Source organism: Microcaecilia unicolor, chromosome 4 (genome assembly GCF_901765095.1).
Source record: "Microcaecilia unicolor chromosome 4, aMicUni1.1, whole genome shotgun sequence".
Lineage (NCBI taxonomy): Eukaryota > Metazoa > Chordata > Amphibia > Gymnophiona > Siphonopidae > Microcaecilia > Microcaecilia unicolor.
This window is the reverse complement of record NC_044034.1, coordinates 82235336-82254381: the sequence shown is the minus strand read 5'-3', so window position 1 is coordinate 82254381 and position 19046 is coordinate 82235336. Positions and strand designations below refer to the sequence as shown.

At 46.1% G+C, this 19046-nt stretch overlaps 1 protein-coding gene across 1 annotated transcript in view; it reads right to left on the bottom strand.

Moving 5' to 3' along the window:
- Nucleotides 1-19046, bottom strand: part of NBEA (neurobeachin) — a 1994973-nt gene that overhangs the window by 12250 nt on the left and 1963677 nt on the right. Inside the window, 1 exon segment of the mRNA XM_030200381.1 lies at nt 8721-8822. Coding sequence (XP_030056241.1) covers nt 8721-8822 — 102 coding nt within the window.

The following is a 19046-nucleotide window of genomic DNA, read 5'->3' as shown; positions in this document are numbered from 1 at the left end:
TGAACTAAACCTGGATATTCAATGTCAGGGCATGCACAGATTCCGGCATTAAATATCTTGGTATGAACAGCAACTTGGAAGTTAACTGGGCAACCTGGAAGATTGGTGCCCGGTAAACTTGGTGGATAAAGGCAGGACAGCTTTTCAGTTGTCCTAATTTTATCCGCATACTTAGCCAGTTTGCGAACTGAATAACACAGCTAACAGGCTAAGTTGCAGCTCTGCCCTAATTCTGTCCCCGGATTGCCCCTAAACTAACCAGTTAGAAAATTGCTGGTTGGCATCAATATTCAGCAGCACTACTCAGTTAAGTGCCGCTGAATATTGGCAGCCGACCAGCTCAGTGGGATTTAACTGGGCAGAGGGGCCTATCCTGCCTGGTTAGAGCCATGGCTGCCAAGAAGGGGGGCGTCGGCAAGGGGGGTAAGGATTCCCTGGGCCCAGCCTCCTAGGGGGGCCCAGCGCCGGGGTCCATCTTTCTCCTGGTCCTGTGTGTTGGGACCCGGGTGATTGGAGGCTGACTTGGACATAGTTGCAGTCACAGAGACATGGCTCAATGGTTCCCATGAATGGGATGTAAACATACCAGGCTATAATCTTTTTAGGAAGGATAGAGAGGGACGTATAGGTGGAGGAGTAGCTCTGTATGTGAGAAATGATATCGCAGCGACTGAAATGACAGGGAACTGGGGAAAGGAAGAAGCGATATGGATCACCTTAAAAAGAGAGGATAGAACCTTAGTCCACGTGGGTGTTGTCTATAGACCCCCGACACAATTGGAATAACTAGATAAAGATCTGATCGCTGATATTCAAAAGTTGGGGAAGAAAAGAGAGGTGCTGTTGTTGGGAGATTTTAATCTGCCGGATGTAGATTGGAAGGTTCCGTCTGCAAAATCGGAAAGAAGTAGAGAGATTGTGGATGCTTTCCAAAGTGCTCTGCTCAGACAAATGGTGAACAAACCCACGAGGGAGGGAGCCATGTTGGATCTGGTGCTCACGAATGGGGATAGTGTGTCAAATGTCCGAGTGGCTGCACACCTGGGAAACAGTGACCATCAAACGGTTTGTTTTGATGTAACGGCTCATGTGGATGGCGGCCACTCTAAACTCAAAGTCCTGGATTTCAAGCGAGCTGACTTTAACAAAATGGGAGAATACCTGAGGAAGGAGCTGATGGGCTGGAAGGACATACGAGAAGTGGAAGGACAGTGGTCCAGGCTAAAAGAAGTAATAAACAGGGCCACAGACCTTTATGTAAGGAGAGTAAATAAAAGCAAGAGAAAAAGGAAACCGATATGGTTCTCAAAGCAAGTGGCTGAGAAAATAAAGATTAAAGAGTTAGCGTTCCAGAAATATAGAAAATCTCAAGAGGAGGAACACGGGGAGGAATACCGGATGAAACTGAAGGAAGCCAAGAGAGAGGTACGTCTGGCGAAGGCGCAAGCGGAAGAACAAATGGCTAGAAATGTAAGGAGGGGAGACAAAAACTTCTTCAGGTATATTAGTGAAAGGAGAAAGACTATAAAGGGAATTGTGAGACTAAAAGATACAACAAAACGCTATGTAGAAAATGATGAAGAAAAAGCCGATTTGCTAAATAGATACTTTTGTTCTGTTTTCACTGAAGAAAACCCTGGGGAAGGACCGAGAGGGACTAGCAAAAGTACACCTGAGAATGAGGTGGATAGAGCGCCGTTCACAGAAGAGAGTGTGTATCAACAACTTGGAAAGCTGAAGGTGGACAAAGCCATGGGGCCGGACGGGATCCACCCCAGAATACTGATGGAGCTCAGAGAGGTTCTGGCGGCTCCTCTTAAAGACTTGTTTAATAAATCCTTGGAGACGGGAGAGGTTCCGAGGGATTGGAGAACGGCGGAGGTGGTCCCTCTTCACAAAAGTGGGGATAGGGAAGAAGATGGAAACTACAGGCCGGTAAGCCTCACTTCGGTTATTGGAAAAGTAATGGAAGCCATGCTGAAGGAAAGGATAGTGAATTTCCTGGAAGCCAATAAGTTGCAAGATCCGAGACAACATGGTTTCACCAAAGGGAAATCGTGCCAAACAAATCTCATTGAATTCTCTGACTGGGTGACAGGAGAATTAAATCAAGGACGTGCTATGGACGTCATCTACTTAGATTTCAGCAAGGCTTTCGACATGGTTCCCCACAGGAGGCTCTTAAATAAACTAGACAGCCTGAAGATAGGACCCGAAGTGGTGAACTGGATTAGGAACTGGTTGACAGACAGACGCCAGAGGGTGGTGGTGAATGGAGTTTGCTCGGAGGAGGGAAAGGTGAGTAGTGGAGTGCCTCAGGGATCGGTGCTGGGGCCGATTCTGTTCAATATATTTGTGAGTGACATTGCCGAGGGGTTACAAGGTAAGGTTTGCCTTTTTGCGGATGACACCAAGATTTCCAACAGAGTGGACACCCCGGAGGGTGTGGAAAACATGAAAAAAGATCTGAAGAAGCTAGAAGAATGGTCTAACGTTTGGCAATTAAAATTCAATGCGAAGAAATGCAAAGTGATGCACTTGGGGAGTAGAAATCCAAGGGAGACGTATGTGTTAGGCGGGGAGAGTCTGATAGGCACGGACGGGGAGAGGGATCTTGGGGTGATAGTATCTGAGGACCTGAAGGCGACGAAACAGTGCGACAAGGCGGTGGCAGTAGCTAGAAGATTGCTAGGCTGTATAGAGAGAGGAGTGACCAGCAGAAGAAAGGAGGTTTTAATGCCCCTGTATAAGACGTTGGTGAGGCCCCACCTGGAGTATTGTGTTCAGTTTTGGAGGCAGTATCTTGCAAAGGATGTTAAAAAAATGGAAGCGGTGCAAAGAAAAGCTACGAGGATGGTATGGGATTTACGTTCCAAGACGTATGAAGAGAGACTTGCTGACCTGAACATGTACACCCTGGAGGAAAGGAGGAACAGGGGTGATATGATACAGACGTTCAAATATTTGAAAGGTATTAATCCGCAAACAAATCTTTCCGGAGATGGGAAGGCGGTAGAACGAGAGGACATGAAATGAGATTGAAGGGGGGCAGACTCAGGAAAGATGTCAGGAAGTATTTTTTCACGGAGAGGGTGGTGGACGCTTGGAATGCCCTCCCGCGGGAGGTGGTGGAGATGAAAACGGTAACGGAGTTCAAACATGCGTGGGATATGCATAGAGGAATCCTGTGCAGAAGGAATGGATCCTCAGAAGCTTAGCTGAAATTGGGTGGCGGAGCAGTTGGGGGGAAGAGGGGGTGGTGGTTGGGAGGCGAGGATAGGGGAGGGCAGACTTATACGGTCTGTACCAGAGCTGCTGATGGGAGAGGGGGTGGTGGTTGGGAGGCGAGGATAGGGGAGGGCAGACTTATACGGTCTGTACCAGAGCCGCTGATGGGAGGAGGGACTGGTGGTTGGGAGGCGGGAAATACTTCTGGGCAGACTTATATGGTCTGTGCCCTGAAAAGGACAGGTACAAATTCAAGTTAAGGTATACACATATGAGTTTGTCTTGGGCAGACTGGATGGACCATGCAGGTCTTTTTCTGCCGTCATCATCTACTATGTTACCCGGGTCCCGGCACACAGGTGTAGCGAGAGTGACAGGCCAAGGAAGGAGAAGAGAAGACGCAAGAAGGAAAGGGGGGCAGGGGGTGGTGGCTTAGTAAACAGGGTCCTTAGCTTTCAAAATTCAATGATTTTTTGAACCAACTGTTGGGCTCTTGGCTCTGGCCTTGGCTGTGTTATATGTCCTTCAAGTGTGATCAGTAATGTTCTCCCTCCCCCTATATTTTTATATTCCCCATTTACCTAGCCATTGCAATGACAGTCCAGGGGCCACAAACTGCAGTTCCCTCAAGAGCTTGGCTAACATGTACCCAAATTGGATCAGTATGTTTTGCCTCTGAGCAATGACAAAGACTTCCGCTTCTAAAAGCTGTGAACACTCCTCTTCTAGCTGACCTATCTTTGGCAATTTACAAAGCAGACTACAGGTCTTCTAAATCGCAGTGTATAACACTTGCCGCTAGCTTTCCTTCAAAATTTTAAATCTGAGGAATATCAGTAAACATCAATGAAATAGAATGAAAACTTTAGATTCATAAATTCATTAACTTTAAACAGAACCTTTAGTGCTTAATGACATGCATAATCATATTACATATAATAACTAAATGACTGATATTCAGAATGATTAATGTGGTTAAATTTTAGGTTTCTATATGCCTTTATAAAATAAGCTCCTTGGTCCAACCTCAATAGTGCACAAATGCTGATGAACAAATTTATTCCTGCTCTGAAAAAGAAACTCTGCCTCTGCTCCTCCCAAACTACACCCCTGGGAACACCAACAAGCAGAGTGAATAAAGGCAGGTGCACCATTTCCATGTGAGTACTTTTAAAGTGGTTATACTGTCAATCAATTTTGAAAACTTACTTTTCTGTATATAAAACAAGATTTAACTACTCCCTATACTTGTAAGTGGTGGATTTGGAAACCTACATGTCCAAAAGTGGCTAATTTGTAAGATAACCTCAAAAATTCTAATGCTTCCCCAAAGGAGGTTGTTTTGAATGCCAGAGTAGAAAGAGCACTATTCTGCACTAAAGCACCCCTTCAAACCTCAGGTCCATATGACTTCCTGAATTGGTGTAGGTTGTTCTATTTCTGCTATGTGCAAATCTCTCTTAAAGAACCATTCTTTGAGAATGCTTATAAATCCAAACCGCCTGACTTTTCCTGATCTTAACGCTCTCATATTAAACATATGTTCAGTATAATATTCAACTGATAACTAGGAACTGAAAAAGTGAGGTCCCAAACCTGAGTATAAAACGTTTTTCTCTGGGTAAATGTATGTTTTTATTTTCAAAAATTCTAGCCAACATAAGAATTTTTTCCCCACTGAATATCATATATCTTATGCATAAATGCCTTTTAGTGCACATTCTGGGACAGATTCTATATAAAGCGCCAACCCCCCCTTCCCCCCATGCTTAGCACTATTATATAAACCTCACCTAACGTTAGGCGTGGTTTATAGAATACGCATAGTGGCTGTCCTGCAACTAAAATTTAGGTGCAGCCATTTATGCCAATTAAAACCTGGTGTAAATGCCATCTTATTTAGGCACAGATCGGACATATTATGAAATGGTGCATGTAATTTTCAGGAATGCCCATGACACACCCATGCCTGTTTTGTGATCTACGCATGAGAATTTACATGCACCTCTTTATAGAATACGCTTAGAAAGTTGTGCATTTAAATCTTAATGTTAGTGCCAATTAATGCTGATAATTGCTCGTTAGCAGCCAATTAGCGCTGATTAGCTTGTTAAACAATTAAGTTGTGAATACAAACCAGCTACATGTGCAGATCTGCACACGTAAATTTAGTCACCATTTATAGAATCTGAGAGTCTATGGCAATCTATAAAGGTTGGTATGGACTCATTTTTGAAAAAAAAATGTACTTAACAGGTTTGAGAACTCACCTCTTTTTCACTCTAGTGCATAGGTGTTGCTATGGGGTGGCCAGTGCCAACCCTTGCCACCACTGGCTGATTCCTCAGCTACTGCTGTTTTCTGTAATGTGCAACAGCAGCAAAAAAGGAAAGAAAAGCTGCAGGACCTTCTGTCTTGTCTGCACTGCTACACTCTCTGCCAGTGTTGGTGCCGACCCTAGTCCTGCCCCTCAAAAACAGGAAGTGATGTCAGAAAGGGGTGAGACTGGAACCGGCACCTGTACTCAAAGTTGCCAGGTAGGCGGTTTTACCGCCCAATTGGGCGGGTTTTCGCCAGCGGCGGGGGGAAAATTTCGCCGGCCACGGGATGCGGTTTTTTGGACGGTTTTCCCGTCGCCGCTGTGCGAGTTCGGCGTTTTTTTCCGGGGCTTCTATTGGTCCAATTCGGTCCAATAGAAGCTTTTCCGGGGCTTCTATTGGTCCAATTTGGTCCAATAGAAGCTTTTCCGGGGTTTCTATTGGTCCAAATTGGACCAATAGAAGCCTTTCAGGGGCGGGGTTGACGTCAGGGATGACGTAGGAGGCGGGGCTAGTGACGTGGGAGGCGGGGTTAGTGACACGGGGGGCGAGGTTAGGTGATGCGGGGGCGGGGTTCGGTGACACAGGAGACAGGGATTGGCTACGGGTGGTTTTACGGCTCGTTTGGGGCTGGGAAAATTTTTCCCAGCTGGCAACCCTGCCTGTACTGGCAGAATGTGTAGCAGTGCAGACAAGATGGAAGGCCCCACAGCTTCTTTTTGCTTTGCTTTTTTTTGCTGCTGCTGCACATTGCAGAATGCAGCAGTGGCAGAGGAATCAGTCAATAAAAGAGAGGTGTGATTTTGGAACGGGGAGGGGGTAAAGAAAGCAGACATGCTTACTCATGTAGGGTGGGGGGGGGGGGGGTGTGTGTGGAAATGGGATACCAGAGGGCCAGGCAGTAGGTGACATGATGAATTAGGATGGGGGATGGGGAGGAAAACACTTATGGAGGAAGAAAGAAAAAGAAAATATTGGATATAATGGGGGTGGGTATTGTGGACACAGTGGGAGAGGGAATAGAGGCACAGAGAACAGACAGGGACACAAAAGGGGATGCTGGACCCTGTGTGGAGTAGAAAGACAGAGGGAGATGATGGGCTTGTGGTGTAAAGTAGAAGGAGGGAAGATGATGGGAGCGGGGATAGGGAGACAGAGGCAAGACGTTAAACTTGGCAAGGTGAATTGGGACAAGAGAAGATGCTTAATGGAGGAGTCAAGAGAGAGAAGATGCTGGACAAATTTGGACGGGAAGAGACAGAGAATGAGGAGATGCTGGATCAGGGAAAGATGAAAAGAGAATATACTTGCTCAGGGGGAGAAGGGTAGATGGTGGACATGGGAGGGGGTAGGTTGATTGAAGGGATATGCTGAATTGGAATGCGGGAAGAGGGGGTACTGGAACAAGATGGGAAAGAGAGAGCAGATGCTGGATTGGGTAGGAAATAAAAAGGGACACTGGGTTATAGGGACACAGAATGGGGAATGCTGGACATGGGGGTTGTAGAGTGATAGGAGAAGAGTAGGACGACAAAGGGGACATGCTGGACATGGGAGAGGAGTCAGAAGACAAAGGGGAGATGCTGAACATTGTTGGGGAATAGAGTCAGAGAGGGAGGATGCTAGATATGGGATAGGGAGAAGGGGGATGCTGACAGCAGGAGAGAGAAACAGAGGGAGATGCTGGATGGGGGGGGGGGGGGGTATAGGATGACGGGGAAAACTGGATGGAGGTGAAAAAGAGAGAGTTGATATATCAGATGGAAGGAGAGAGAGGGGATGCTGGAGGGGGAAGGGAGGAGATGATGGGCAAAGAAGGGAAAAGAGAAAAGGGGTGCTATACAGAGAGGAAGAGAGAAAGAAAGGAGGTGCTGAAAGGAAGGGAGAAGAAAGAGGAGACAATGGAAGGAGGGGGAGAGAGGGGGGTTTAGCATAGAAAACTGAGGAATCACAGGATGAGGAATAGGAGGGCTGGGGTGAGGGGAATGGAAAGCCGCAGTTTTACTACATAGCAAACAGTGGAAGATTGGATATTAAGAATGAATGAAATCAACAGATAGGCAGAAAAATAAAGGGATAAAGTTTGAAAGAAAAAGACCAAAATCAGAGATGAATGTAGGAGAGGATGTGAAGAAGACTGAATGAAAGGGAGAGAATAAGTGGCATTTCGACTGGAAGCCCTGGACAAAGAGTTAAGAAAAGACAGAGGAAAACAGAAACTGGAGATTGTAACAAACATGAATAAAATGGCCAGGCAACAAAGTTAGAATAAAGAATTTTTATTTTTTAATTATGTGAACGGAAACTGTCAGTTTCACAGTAGGAATTTATCTCTACTTTCTTTATATTTTATGATTTGAATGTTTTTGTGTGGTGAGTTGTATGGGGAAAGATCCTAGATCCATTGTTAGGGAATGAGGTATGTGTTACAGATCTGGTGGTTCAGGTTTTATACTGAGATTCTCAGAACTGCCAAGTTACCTAGTTCCAACAGGGAGATTTTAGACCATTTCTCACAATCCTGTACTGATACATTGTGGGACCTGCAGCATCGATTTCAGTGGGTGGAATCAGAGAGTATAACTCCCACGCTGCTTTTGTGGTGTAAGTTCAAAACCAAAAAGTTTCCCTCTTGGAAGTAGGTAACTTGACAAGTCTAGATTCTGGTCTTTCTTGTATGGAATCCAAATTTCACTGCCGTACAGAAGAATTTGTTAAATAATGCTATCAGTTACAATGGTGGTTTTCTGTGTGGCTCAAGATTCTTTATGCATAGAAGTCATTTGGGACTTATAGTGTTTTTCATAGGATATTGAAAGGTATAAGGATAATTATGTATCAAAATCTTACTTTGGCTTGCCACCCCACCACTTATCTTGGTTGCTTCCCTGTTGAAACTCCAAATATTTCTGTCCAGAGACACCACTGCCTGGCAGCTCTCTTAAATTTACTTAGTCCTGGAGATATTCAATGCCAGTGCCAAGACATGATCTGGCACTGAATATCCGGGGCTACATCTGCCTGTTTAAAAACCAATGACCACCATGGGGTGAATATCGGCCGGAATGTATGTTTTCCAGAAGTGATTCAGTATGTTAAAAATCAAATTGAGTTCCAAGAAATACCAACGGATAACTGAGAACTTTTAAAATAAAATCTAAAATAATTTCTGACCTTTTGCTCCACTGATAACAAGTCCCAGTTCTGCACAGACTGACACACAGACAACCTCATGATCATGACCAGTTAGGACAGCTCTAGGGGCAGGATAATCACCTGTAAAAGACAATTGTGTTAAGTAGAAATAAAAAATGATTTCTTTCCTTGCATCATAGAAAAAAAAATAATGTCACGTGGGGGCAATTCTATAAAATATGCATGCTTTATGTACCGATCACACACATAAATCATTAAAGTAATAGCATATGCACATATGTGTGCACATATCCCCAGATTCTTTTTTTTTAAATTGTGTTTATTAACATTTTCATATCAGATAAACAACATTAACATCACATCCTTAGAAACCCCATCAGAGCTATGCAATAGCCCCTTACCCTCCCTCCCCTCCCCACAGAGTATCTCAGAAGAAATAAACCGTGTCCCAAAACATGGAATCCCCATTAACCATAGATCACACTGATAGCCCCCGCCACCCCATATATGTCGACCAGGTTTTAACAAACCGTACCATACCACCCCTCCTTAAAGCAGTAAGTTTATCCATTAAGCAGCAGTAGTCCACCTTGGCCAGGACCTGATCCACGGTCGGAACCGCTGTTTGTTTCCACAGTCTTGCAATTAAGGTCCTGGCTGCTGTAACAATATGGGCCAAAAGAGAGTGTTGTGAGCCACAGCACACCTGTGATGGGATATTTAGCAGGCATAAGCCCGGACTAAGCGTGATCGCGGCCCCCAAGCCTCCCTGAAAATGGGCCTGTAGACTCCTCCAAAACTGTTGAATCACAGGACAGTCCCACCATATATGCCAGAAATCACCTGTTGCCCCACATTTACACCAACACTGCGTCTCACCAGATTAAAAAATTCGTGCTAACCTGCTCGGGGTCATATACCATTGATATAACATCTTATATCCATTTTCCACCAGTGGAGTGGCCACCGAGAAGGACAGCAAACTTTTATAAATCTTTCCCCATCGGGCCTGGTCGTAATTAACTGCTAGTAAGGCCTCCCACTTATGAACGCAGTGATCTAAAGGGCGGGACTTAAGCAATAGTGCTCGATAGATCCTTGAGATCCCCCCTTTCCCTTCTCCATTCCTCATTGCCAATTCTAATTCCATTACAGATAGGGAAAGTTCCTTTTTTGCTTTCCTATACACAAAGTCCCTGATCTGCATATAATGAAATCTATCCGTGTCTGATAAGCCAAACTCGTCCTGTAGAGTTTTAAACGAGTGGCACTTCCCCTCTTCCCATATCTGCCCCAACAAACCAGGGATGCAGCTGACCATCGCCCATATACTCCCCTCATATACTCCTTCTACCCTGCCAGGAGTGAAATCCGTTGCATACACAATGGGCGTGGTCAAATGATATTTACGTCCCGGGAACCAGGCATTCCTACATCTTGCCCATTCACCCAAAGCCACCCTCATCTGACCAGTCAACCCCAACAATAGGCCCTTCAACAGTGGCAAGGGCAACCATGGTGCCGCCCATATAGGTACCCCCTTCAAACCCCATTGTGCAGCATGAGTCCACAATTTAGTTGTCCCTCTCAGGCACATAGCTAGCATTTGAAACAGAGCTGCTTTATAGTATAACCCAAAATTGGGCACCCCCATGCCCCCATTTTTCCGGAGTTGATATAAGATCCTGCGATTCATCTGGGGAGGTCTCTTACGCCAAATAAAAGCAAACACCTTCTTATTAAGTGTGTGAAAAAAAGTTTGTGGGATAGCAACCGGCACAGCCATGAACAAGTAGAGCAGCCTAGGAAGTAGGGTCATCTTCACCGCCACCATTCTACCCATCCATGACATTCGAAGCCCCCCCCCCCCCCCATCTGTCTAATTCCTGAAGTAGTTCTTGTAATTTAGGGACAAGGTTTTCCATGTATAACTCCTCAGATTTCACTGTCAAGGTAACCCCCAAGTATTTAATACCTTTAAGAGACCATTTAAATGGAAACAGTGGTTGCAGTTCAGCTTGTAACCCCTCTGGGAATTGTATAGGCAGAAGTTTGGATTTCTGAAGATTGATCTTCAGACACGCTGCCGCTCCATAGTGCTTAAGAATGTCCATCACAGCTTGTAAAGAAGTCTGAGGATGTGATAGGGTGAGCAGCACATCATCCGCATAGAGCATAAGTTTAGTTTCTTGCCTCCCTATCCGAATACCGTGCACCAAGGGATCCCTTCTAACCAAAATTGCCAGTGGTTCCATGCACATTGCAAATAACAGCGGCGATAGAGCACACCCCTGTCGTGTACCTCTAAATAGTTCAAAAGGTACTGTAGTAGTGCCGTTAATCCTTAATTGTGACATGGGGTGTCGATACAGTGCTGAGACCCAGTGCATGAACTGCCCATCAAATCCCGCTCTCTTCAGCACCTCAAAGAGAAAGGGCCACAGCACTCTATCGAAAGCCTTCTTGGCATCTAATGAGAGAAAAACCGCTGGATGCCCCACCTTCTCAATCCGCTCTAATATGTATTGTGCCTGTCTGGTATTATCAAATGTTTGTCTATCAATATATATAAAAGGCGAGTGTCGTACTCACTCGCAAATGCGCAGTAGAGACCTTCTCTGCCCCGCCCCCACATCAATACGTGATGACGGGGGGCGGAACAGAGAGGGTCTGTACTGCGCATTTCTGAGGGAGGGACACCGCCGTCTAACACTCCCCCCATCCGAGTCGCCGCCGCCACCCACCTTCTACGCGGTCGGGCCCTCGCTCCACTATTGAAACAGCGAGGGTCCGGAAACGCAGCACTGAGCTCTGCTGAGCTGCCGACATCGCCCTTCCTTCTTCTTCTCTGCCTCTGTCCCGCCCTCAACGACGTTACGTCACACGAGGGCGGGACAGGCAGAGAAGAACGAAGGCCGACGTCGGCAGCTCAGCAGAGCTCAGTGCTGCGTTCCCGGACCCTCGCTGTTTCAATAGCGGAGCGAGGGCCCGGCCGGGTGGAAGGTGGGTGGTGACGGCTCGGGGAGGGGGGGGAGCGAATTCGGAGGGGGAGGGGCAGCGGCGAACTCGGCGGCGGGGGCGGGCCTTTCAACCCCCCCTTCCTATAATAGCCCGTTTTTACGGGCTCAAAGGCTAGTTTACTATAAACCCGGCCTGGTCCTCATGGACCAGACAAGGTAACACTTTTTGCAATCGACCCGCCAGAATTGTAGTCAGAATCTTATAATCAGTCCCTAATAAAGAAATTGGTCTATATGACCCACAACTTTGAGGGTCCTTATGTGGCTTAAGTATCAACACCACCGTCGCCAACCTCCACGACATTGGGAGAACCGTGTCCGACTGAATAGCATTAAACATTCTCAGCAGTATGGGAGCTAAAAGAGATTGAAAGCACTTATAGAACCTGTTGCTATAGCCATCCGCCCCCGGTGCTTTTCCCCCGGGCAGGCCCTTAATAGCTCCTATCACTTCCTCCAGTTCTATAGGAGCGGACAGCATATCCTGCTCAGACCCCCTCAAAGTCTGACATAGGGTCCTCCGGCTGGTAAAGCTTCTGATAATATTGTAGGAACACCCTCTGGATGTCCTCTATTTGATCCCAACGCTGCCCCTCCTCATCTCTCACCCTGCCAATAGCATTACGACCTGCTAATTGTTTTAATTTATATGCAAGGAGCTTACTGGCCTTGTTATTAAATTCGTAATGCTCCCGCTGCACTCGCTGCATTTGTTCCTTAATAACCGCTAGCTCCAGCTCTAAGAGCTGTATTCTAGCCCTATGTAGGGTCATCCTGCTTATCAGCTGTAGCTTGCTGGCACTTGACCAGTGGGTCTAAATGTTGTATCCTTCGTCTCATTTCTGCTTCTTTTTCCTTAGTGTCTTTTATTCAGACAGGCCTGCAGCGAAATCACCTTCCCTCGAATCACCACTTTCAAGCTCTCCCATAATATCTCCGGGCTGATGTCTGGGTCATCATTGAACTGTAGAAATTCCTTAATTTCCCCCTCAATACGTTTAACATTTTTGGAGTCATCTAGCAACCCATCAGGGAAATTCCACCTTCTATCCCCTTACACATGGAGCTGCCCCTCAGTGTTATAGTGATAGGAGCATGATCCAACCATGAGCGAACCTGAATCTCTGCCGCTTCTACTCGAAGGACTGTGCCAGTGCTACCCCTCCACATATCTATTCTCGAAAAGGTGTCGTGTGGCGTCGAGTAATAGGTATAATCCCTTTCATCCCCATGCATAACTCGCCAAATATCCACTAATCCCCACTGATTGAGGAATTGTATACACTTGTCCCTCTCCAATTGTGCATATTGAGCCCTCCCGGTTGAATTATCCAACTGCGGGTCCAGGGTCACATTAAAGTCCCCGCCCATCACAAGGTCCCCCTGCACATATTTCAAAAGGTGGGCACTAAGCAGATCAAAAAATTCCCCTTGAGAATGATTAGGGGCATATATATTAACTATGGTGTAGCTTTGTCCCCCCAGGGTCACTGCCACAATTGCAAACCGTCCCTCCGGGTCTAATTTAACTGCCTGGATCTCCCATGCGAGGTCACGTTTGAAAAATATCCCCACTCCTGCTGTTTTTGCTTGTTTCTTATTAGACGCGAAGTATTGGTGAGAGTATCCCACATTTTTCAGTAGGTGCTCATGCTTTGACAGTAAATGCGTCTCCTGTATTAACAATACAACCCTAAACAACCTCTTGCGTTCTATGGGGGAATTAAGTCCCTGAACATTCAGGGACATACATGTTATCTGGGTCATGGAGGTTTAAAACATGCATACCTAGTGTCCTTCCAGAGATTATTATAGGGCCTTCAATGCCACTTTCTATCCCTGACCTCCTCCTGAGAAACCCTGTTCCCCCCTCCCCACACCTGCCCCCCCACCCACCTCCCCAAAATCCAAACAGTGGGTCACCTTGTCCCACCACAAGAGTTAGAGAACGGTAAACAAACTGATTAACCTCTTAACCCTTTTAAATCCATATACCCCCAATCAGTCACTCCCCAGAGCCTATGCACATAGTCCCAGATCAAATATGGCTCATACTATGGTAAATATACAACCTCATAAATATCTTGCTCAAGTCACTGAAACACTTGAGGTTGGCAGCTGCTTTTCTGAGCGTTGTCTGGTGAGACGGCCCGAGCCTTTCGCCACTCTGGTCCAGCGTTGCCATGCCACTCGATGATCCGCTCCTCGACTGCCAAACTTGCTGGAACCCTCCACCGGCGCCTCCACCTCTGGCCAAGCTGCACATACTTCCTCCACACTTTGAATCCGGCACCATTTTCCCTCCTGGTTGTAAGCCAAAGCAAATGTATGTTGCCAGCGGTAAGTTATGCCTTTATCACGGAGGTATCTTGCAAAATTCCTCATCTCCGCTCTCCTTTTCAGAGTAGAAGGAGCTAAATCTTGATATAATTCAATGGGAAATGAATCCAATTCCAGGGTCTCCCGTTTACGAGCCTTGTGTAAGATGGTCTCTTTCAGCTTATAATCTGAAAAGCAAGCAATAATGTCCCGTGGAGCATAGGTCTTAAACGAGCCATCACTCTATGTGGCCGATCCACTCTGATAGATTCTGGTGGCACCTCTTGCCTCTCCTCAGATAAAATATACTAGCAATTTGTCGGGTGACCCAGTCGCAGTCTATATATTCCGCCTGCTCCGGGGATGCCTCAAATGTGTATTGTTGGACCTCCTGCCCCGGTTTTCAAGATCTTCCACTATCATTCAGGGCCTTAACTAGAGCTTGTTGGTCCTTCAGAGCATTTTCCACTACGTTCAAAGCTCCCTGCTGCTCCTCCATCCGATCGTCTATCTCCTCCACTCGCTGGCCCATCTCCACAGTTCGCCGCGTAACTCTGAAGCTAGCTTCGCAAAATCTTCTCTTCCACTCTTAATATCCGAGGCGAATCTATTCCAGCAATGCCTGGAATTCTTTCGCCGAAAACTCCTCATCCCCCGAGCTCTCAGCTGATGATATTTGCCGCCCAGCGCTAGTCGTCTTACCGCGCTCCTCTGTGGGCGCCATCTTGGCTGCGCCATGCTGCGGCGTGTATGTAAAGTCTTTGAGAGATTTTCGGAACGCTGCTGATTCTTTCCCGGACATCTCTGCCTTCTCCCGATCTTCCGAAAATCAATAATGTGATCCGCACACTTCGGCGCCGCAGTAGGGGGTTATATTTGATGAGTCTTCTAGTATGGCATGCGGAGCAGTTCTCTCACGCTGCCATTACTCTGCGTGATGTCACCGCTCTCCATACCCCCAGATTCTAGATAGTATATTCTGTATTTTGTGCGCACTTAATTAATTAATAAGCCAATCAGTGCTGATCATTGCCAATAAACAATTATTGAAACTAATTGGCATTAATTAGAATTTACATGCACAACTTGCTAAGGGTCCTGTTTACTAAGGTGCGTTAGTGTTTTTAGCGCACCTACACTTAGCACATGTGCTAACCATGTAGGCGCCTATAGGAATATTGTGTGCACGTACATGATTAACGCGCATACATTGTTAATGTGCATTAAAAACTTAATGCGCCTATAACGCTGCTTAGTAAACAGGTTCCTGAGTGTATTCTATAGAAGAGTGATGCATGTAAATTCTAATGCAAGCTGTCGAAAAGAGGGCATGGCTATAGGCGTGGAACAGGCAGATCGTGGGTGATTCTATATTATGCACACTGTTATAGAATACAACTGCTCTGTGCCTAACTTAGTTGCCGGCATTACACCAACTTTTACTTGATGTAAATTCCTACGACTAGATTTTGTCATGCGGATGGGCACTAGGTGTATTCTATAAACTGCGCCTAACTTAGGCGGTTTATAGAATAAGCCTAGGTGTATTTTTATTTCAGCACCGATTTTGAAGACACCGTATATAGAATCTAGTCCACAATGTGTAAACACTGAAATTCTGCCTAGCATTTAGGCATGAGCACTTTATGTCAGATCTATGGCTGGTATAAGTGCTCACACCAAAATTATAGGCATATATTTTTGCTGTTATACTAGTATCCTGGTAAAGGAAAGTAGGTACCCACATTCCTTTATAGAACAGACACCTATTTTTAGTGCATAGTTTACAGAATTACCCCCATAGTGACTGCGAGAATCATCTAGTTAGCCTTTTTTCTGCTCCTGTTCCAAGACTACAGATCCAGCTTAAACTCTGGATTTACCTTCACATTCTACTTTCCAGCCATCTTAATTTCATGCTTTTCTTTAATTATGATACAGTTTCCAGCTGAAACACTTCCAGTTGCATATCATTAACCTTCTCCCCCCCCCCCCACACACCACACTTTCCTTATATTGCTCCCAAATCTATCATCTTTCAGTCTCACACATGATCTTATATCTGTATCCATATATCTATATATATGAATTGAGCTTGGTAACTTCCCCCCCATAGGGTTTAATGTTCAAAAGTTCTGAAAATCAGCCTAATGTAGGCCTATCACTGATAAATTTCCTAAATTTCCTAATAAACCAACAGTTTTAACACACAAACTACTCTTGCCTTTAAACAGAGAAGCATACCCAAGATGCAGTCAACCTCGCATAGTCAGGATAAGCAGCCTCCTTTTGGCCTGGACATTGCCCACTACATAGATGTCTTCATTAGCTTCATGCAAGTCTCTCACAAAGTTCTTTGCTGCTGACACTGAGCCAAAAAAGTGTGCTCGCCTATCGTGAAACACCCACAATTTTGTAGGGTATAGAAAGGTAAATTAATTTCCTTTGGATATAATACAGAACAAATTGGAGCAAAGGCCTTCTGTTGGGCTCCTACTGTCCTCGAGTAATCTTGAAAGCACAGTATTTTTTTTTGTAAGGTAGCAATTTTCTAGAGCACAAAGCCTGCAAGATAGCCTTTTTGTGAGCAAAATTCAAAATGTGAATTATAACCACACGAGATTAGTAATTGAGTAACATAATAAATGGACCTCTCAGTCATCCAGTCTATCCAACAAGGTGGCCAAGGTTGTATCTGACCCCTCTGCACAGGTTCCACTTCTTCATGATTAAATGCCGGCATAATTAATTTCTCTCTCTCCTTGCCAATTTTGGGGTACAGATCGTAAAAGTCTGCCCGACACTGGTCCTACTTCCCAACTACTGGATTTGGTTACTGAAGCCCTGCAACTTTGATCCTGATCTGTCTTTGCCATTTACAGGATTAAAACCACAGAAATCTGGCCCGGTATTGATCTTACTTCCCAACCTCAAAGCTCACTCCAGCTAGGAGGCCATTTAAGCTTTGCTTTAATTGGATTCCACCCTTTTTCCACATAGAGATCATGTGTTTATTCAGTCATCATTTCTGTCTTCACAACCTCCCCAGGAGGGCATTCCATAAACCTTTCTATGAAAAGCATTTCCACACGTTGCTCCTAAGTCTTACACTCTACAATCTCAACTTATGACCTCTATCACTTCCCCCTCTCTGAAAAAGATTAGTTTGCATATTAATACATTTTAAGTTTTAAATGTCTGTATCATATCTCCCATACCCCTTCTTTCCTCTAGGCCTTAAAGTCTAGGAAATACATGATAAAGACTGACTTTCCCGCTCATGCACAGTGCATTTAATCATGAGTTGTGCTCAAATATGGCCCATTTCCAAAGACCCCCTCTACATCCTTACCTTTATCATCGGCTTTTAAATAAACTTTAAATTGCCTGTTTGGGATTTATTTGTGCTGTGTGGCCTCCAGGAGTCTGCTGGCCGTTTTGCTTCCCTTCCGCACATGCATGGATGATGCAAGTGCTGACAACGTCAGCATGCTGCATGTGCACAGATGTGGTCTGCGCTCTGTCCCAGGCCTCAGCACAGCCAGGGAATTTCCTACTGTGCTCTGCCAGGCTGCTTCACTCCTCTGGTGGTCTGAAATGGCCGCGGTCATGCTGGACCCTCATGCCCAGTCCCAACAATTCGGCCTCACTCCTCAACCCTCCCGGGACCTTCTTCAATTCCCAAGGGCTTCCAGGTTAGGGTTACCATATATCGGATATACCCGACATGTCCTGAGGGCATGTCCGGGCAACCGGGCGGTGTTTGCCAATCTGCCCATTGTCCGGATTTCTGGATAAACGGGCAGGCTGTGGGTGGACGGCCCGCCTGCCAGCCTGATCGTTGTCCAGAAATCCGGACAAATGAGCAGATTGCTAGCCTCCCCTTCCCTTACTTACTAGTGCCCTGGTGGTCTAGTGACCTCTTCCGCCTTCGGGGCAGGAAAGAGCCCCCTCTTTCCTGCCCTGAGTGGTGCCCTGCATTCATCCTTCCTGTTGGTGATCCTCGTGCCGATTCAAAAATGGCCACCGAGAGTTTGAAGTGAGATAAGGGGAGGGGGGTGATGGGGAGGGGGGGCGATGGGGTATGTGGCGGGGGAGGGGAAAATCTGACAGGGGGCGGAGCAAGGGTGTGAAAGGGGGCTGGGCAGGGTGTGAAAGGGGGCGGGGTGGGTGTGTGGTGGGGGCGAGGCATGTGTCTTCCCTTTTGAGGGGACAAAATATGGTAACGCTACTACAGGTACATTTAATCATTTAATAATATAATTTAACTTCTGGTTACATAAACATCCTGATAGATTCATTTAACATATGTGTAGTGCAGTGACTCAGAGGCTCAGCCCATGAGCGACAGGCAGAACAGGGAAAGATCTAACCCTATTATCCCCGGCCCCAGCATAGTATCCTGAAAGAGGTGGAAAACCTGGCATGGCCAGAGAATGGGAGGGGATCCAGACAGGTAGATCCTGCAATTTCAGAGGCAATCCATACAGACAGCCCAGGGCCCTGAGTTGGCCCAGGCTCCCTAGCTGACCTAGGCAATAGAATATGGACACCTGCCACAGTTGGGAAGGGAGGAGCCCCATGGACTAAGAAGGAAAGCAGAGACAGGAAGTTAGGAGACGGAGATGGAGTGGGCTGACCAGGTGGTATCTAAGATGGTCACAGAGACAGCGTTTCCTGAAGAGGAGGAAGAAATGGAGGTGTCTCCAGAGTGAATGAAACCAGCTGTTGTGCTTAAGTGGCTGGAAGAACTCTTGTGTTTTCACAAAGTCCCAGTGGGAGGACCCGTGTTGGCTTACCTCTGTTAAGAGGGTGGCAGGGAAAGCCCAGCTAAGGATAAGCTGAGGCTGTCAGTGAACGAGTGAAAACTTATTGACTACTTGAAACTGTGAAGTGAACTTTAAACTGGCAAAAAGTGGACCTGCTCTGGTTCTGTTTTTGTTTTGAGACAGAACTGTGCCTCTTGGGAGGGAGAAGGTTTAGATTTCTCTCTGAGCTTCCCAGC